The sequence below is a fragment of the Alligator sinensis genome, unplaced genomic scaffold (genome assembly GCF_000455745.1).
Source record: "Alligator sinensis unplaced genomic scaffold, ASM45574v1 scaffold100_1, whole genome shotgun sequence".
NCBI lineage: Eukaryota > Metazoa > Chordata > Crocodylia > Alligatoridae > Alligator > Alligator sinensis.
In genome coordinates, this window is record NW_005842193.1 from 404,046 (window position 1) to 406,876 (window position 2,831).

General features: G+C 37.4%; 1 protein-coding gene across 8 annotated transcripts in view; it reads right to left on the minus strand.

Moving 5' to 3' along the window:
• Positions 1 to 836: 836 nt before the first annotated feature.
• The window catches only part of DUS4L (dihydrouridine synthase 4 like), an 11,626-nt gene continuing 9,631 nt past the window's right edge, over positions 837 to 2,831 (minus strand). For 7 of the 8 annotated variants that reach the window (XM_025207387.1, XM_025207384.1, XM_025207385.1 and 4 more), the window contains 2 exons: positions 1,977 to 2,220; positions 837 to 1,239 (listed from right to left, as the gene is read on the minus strand). In XM_025207387.1, the coding sequence (XP_025063172.1) occupies positions 1,095 to 1,239; positions 1,977 to 2,220 (389 nt within the window). In that variant the 3' untranslated portion in view covers positions 837 to 1,094. Of the gene's footprint in view, positions 2,221 to 2,831 lie in introns of all 8 variants that reach the window. The other variant, XM_006026434.3, reaches the window with a different exon arrangement.

A 2,831-nucleotide genomic window follows, 5' to 3' on the forward strand; every position in this document is an offset into this window, starting at 1 on the left:
TCATTACATTTTGCCTATAAATAAAGACACTTCTAACTAACAATAATGCTTTGTTGAACAACTAAAAGAAATTGGATTGTGAGAACCTGGCTGAGAGAATCATGTTGGCTAGCCTGTCTTCTGACTTACAAAAGACTACTTCTTCTTGCTAACCGAATTAAAACTCTATGCTTCTTTATATGGTTTCATAAATATTATCCAGTTCCTTTTATTTATATATATAAAAGTGCTTATTACACTCTATTAATGAACATGTATATACTGTACATAGTACATATTGAACAAATCATTAAGTTTCATGTACCTGTTTCAGGGGTGTACTTGGTAGCTGTGTTGGTCTGAGACAAAAAGACATACAAAACCCCTACCCTGGGGGTCTTCAAGAGGAGGTTGGATAACCATCTGGCTGGGGTCATCTAGACCCAGCACTCTTTCCTGCCTATGCAGGGGGTCGGACTCGATGATCTTCGTCAGGCTCTGGGGAAAGTGTAGATGGTACAAGATGGTAAAATGTCCCCATAGGTAGGAAATAAACTTCATTTTTGCAGAGGGAGCTGAAGATGGAAGTCTGTCCCTCTGGGTCCATGCCTGCCATCTGACACCTCTAGGGAAGGAATTCTACCTGATCAACACATCAAAGAGCTACTTAACACAGCTCACAAAGACACTCATGGACCCAGAGAGACAGACTTCCATCTTCAGCTCCCTCTGTGCAAAAATGAAGTTTATTTCCTACTTATGGGGACATTTTACCATCTTGTACCATCTACACTTTCCCCAGAGCCTGACGAGGGGACTTTGCTCCTGAAAGCTTGCAGAAAAGGATAATTTTCTTGCCATTTTCCAGTTGGTCTAATAAAAGGTATCATTTTGGAACCAAGAGTTCTAGTTTTTTGTATGTACCTGTTCAGCACAATAGAACTTCAAAATAAGACTACTCCTATGTTTAAAATCAATGGTACTATACTGCTTAATTCCCTTGCTCAATTGAGACCTCATTACTAAAAATTATGATATCACTTAACACAAAATGCACATAGTTTCTACTTTAAATATTAAATTACTGGGGCAGTAGCATAACTGAAGGGGGGTGACTAGGAGAGAAGCCTCAGGTACACCTTGGTTGAGCGGGTAGAAGGGCACAAAAATAACTGCCACTGCTGCAGCATCTCATTGCACCACTGCCATTGGAACTGTGTCAACTGTTGCTGCCCTGCGCACAGAGTTGCCCTGCTATCCCTATAATGGGTAGAAAATATAATTTAGCCTGTTCTTTCAGTTACAAGATAAACACACATAGTTTTAATCTATTTCAATCATATAGCAAGGGGAATCTGGAATTCTGCTGAGTTCAAAGCCCATTTACATTTGCCAAAAGAAACAGCTGAACCTAAAGAGAGGCAGCTGTGGAAAGCCCTGATATTCTGGGCACTAACATTTTCCATTGTTTAAACTTAAAATGACAGCATAATTATCTGTACATCAGAAAAATACACCTTAAGCTTTTCACAGATAAAAGAACAAATCTATTTAATATCCTTTACATTTGATCCTATAGCCCTTACTTATCATTAGGCCTATTGTTCCGAGCAGAAATCTCTTATGAGCAAAGGCTGCAGGGCCGGGACCTGTCTTTGTAAACACTTTGGTACTGCATATATTAATGTTTTTTCTACAAGGACTTGCTTATATCATCATAACTCCATGTATAGTAATGCACTGCAATATCTCCATATAAAGGCTGTTTTCAAGTTGTTACTATTTCCTGAGTAGCAAAAGTTAACATAAAAATACTATAAAAATGATCATATTATGATCAAATATGATCAAACATTTAGTAATATGTGACTGCACAAAATCTTTTGGTATTATATATGACGTTGACAAATAAAATATCAACATGAGGACAACTTATTAGCAATTCCGAAATATAAAATGTGATACTCATATGTTTAAAATACTTTAAAAGCTCTTACACTCCATAGTGGTCACTAAGGTAATCCAAAACTGCTGGGGTGCTTGATAAAACATTAAAAACCTTTTTTTCTTGTTTTGAAGTTATCCGTTCCATCATGTACATCAAGTGATGATGAAAACATGTAAAAGGAGTCCCATGTTCAAGAGCAATGTCAACCCAGTCCTGTACACACTTCAGTGGTGTTTCATCAAATCCTGCAAACATGGCTGGATTGGCTAAGAGCCCCCTTGCTGCCATAACACCTTCAAATGGAAAATTTTAAACAAGAGTCAATGTACAAATTTTAAAACAAGGCTTTAAGCAGCACTCATCACCATACCTATTGGAAGGTTTAAAACAGCTACCTAGGGAACAATGGTAAGTTAATTTAATACCTGCACCAAGAAAAACTTTAACAAACCAAGCACAAGGCAGCCTGTGGCATTTAGTGGTGCAGACTATCCAGTGTCCTTAGTGGCATTCTTCATGATAGAAACTTTGAAATAATACACAGGATGAACAAAACAGCAGCTTTCTCTTTCCCCTGTTCTTTTATTCAATGAAACTAAACTTCCATCAATTTTGCTTTTGTTAGTTAAATAAAGGACAATTTGACTCTTTAGCACAAGTCATGACTGATGGAAAAAAAAGAACATGCCAGATTTTTCTTTTGTGTAAGGAAACTTACACTATGGATACATTTAGGCTATTATTTCCAGAAACTGGGCTTTTGATTTGGTATGAACCTGTACTTTTGGTACAGGTTGATGCACCTGCACTTATCCTAAAACGATCAGCCAGATAAAATCGGACAAGCACTGATTATTCTGCAGTGAGACAGGATGATTCAATGTGTGTTACAAAGCTCTTTCCC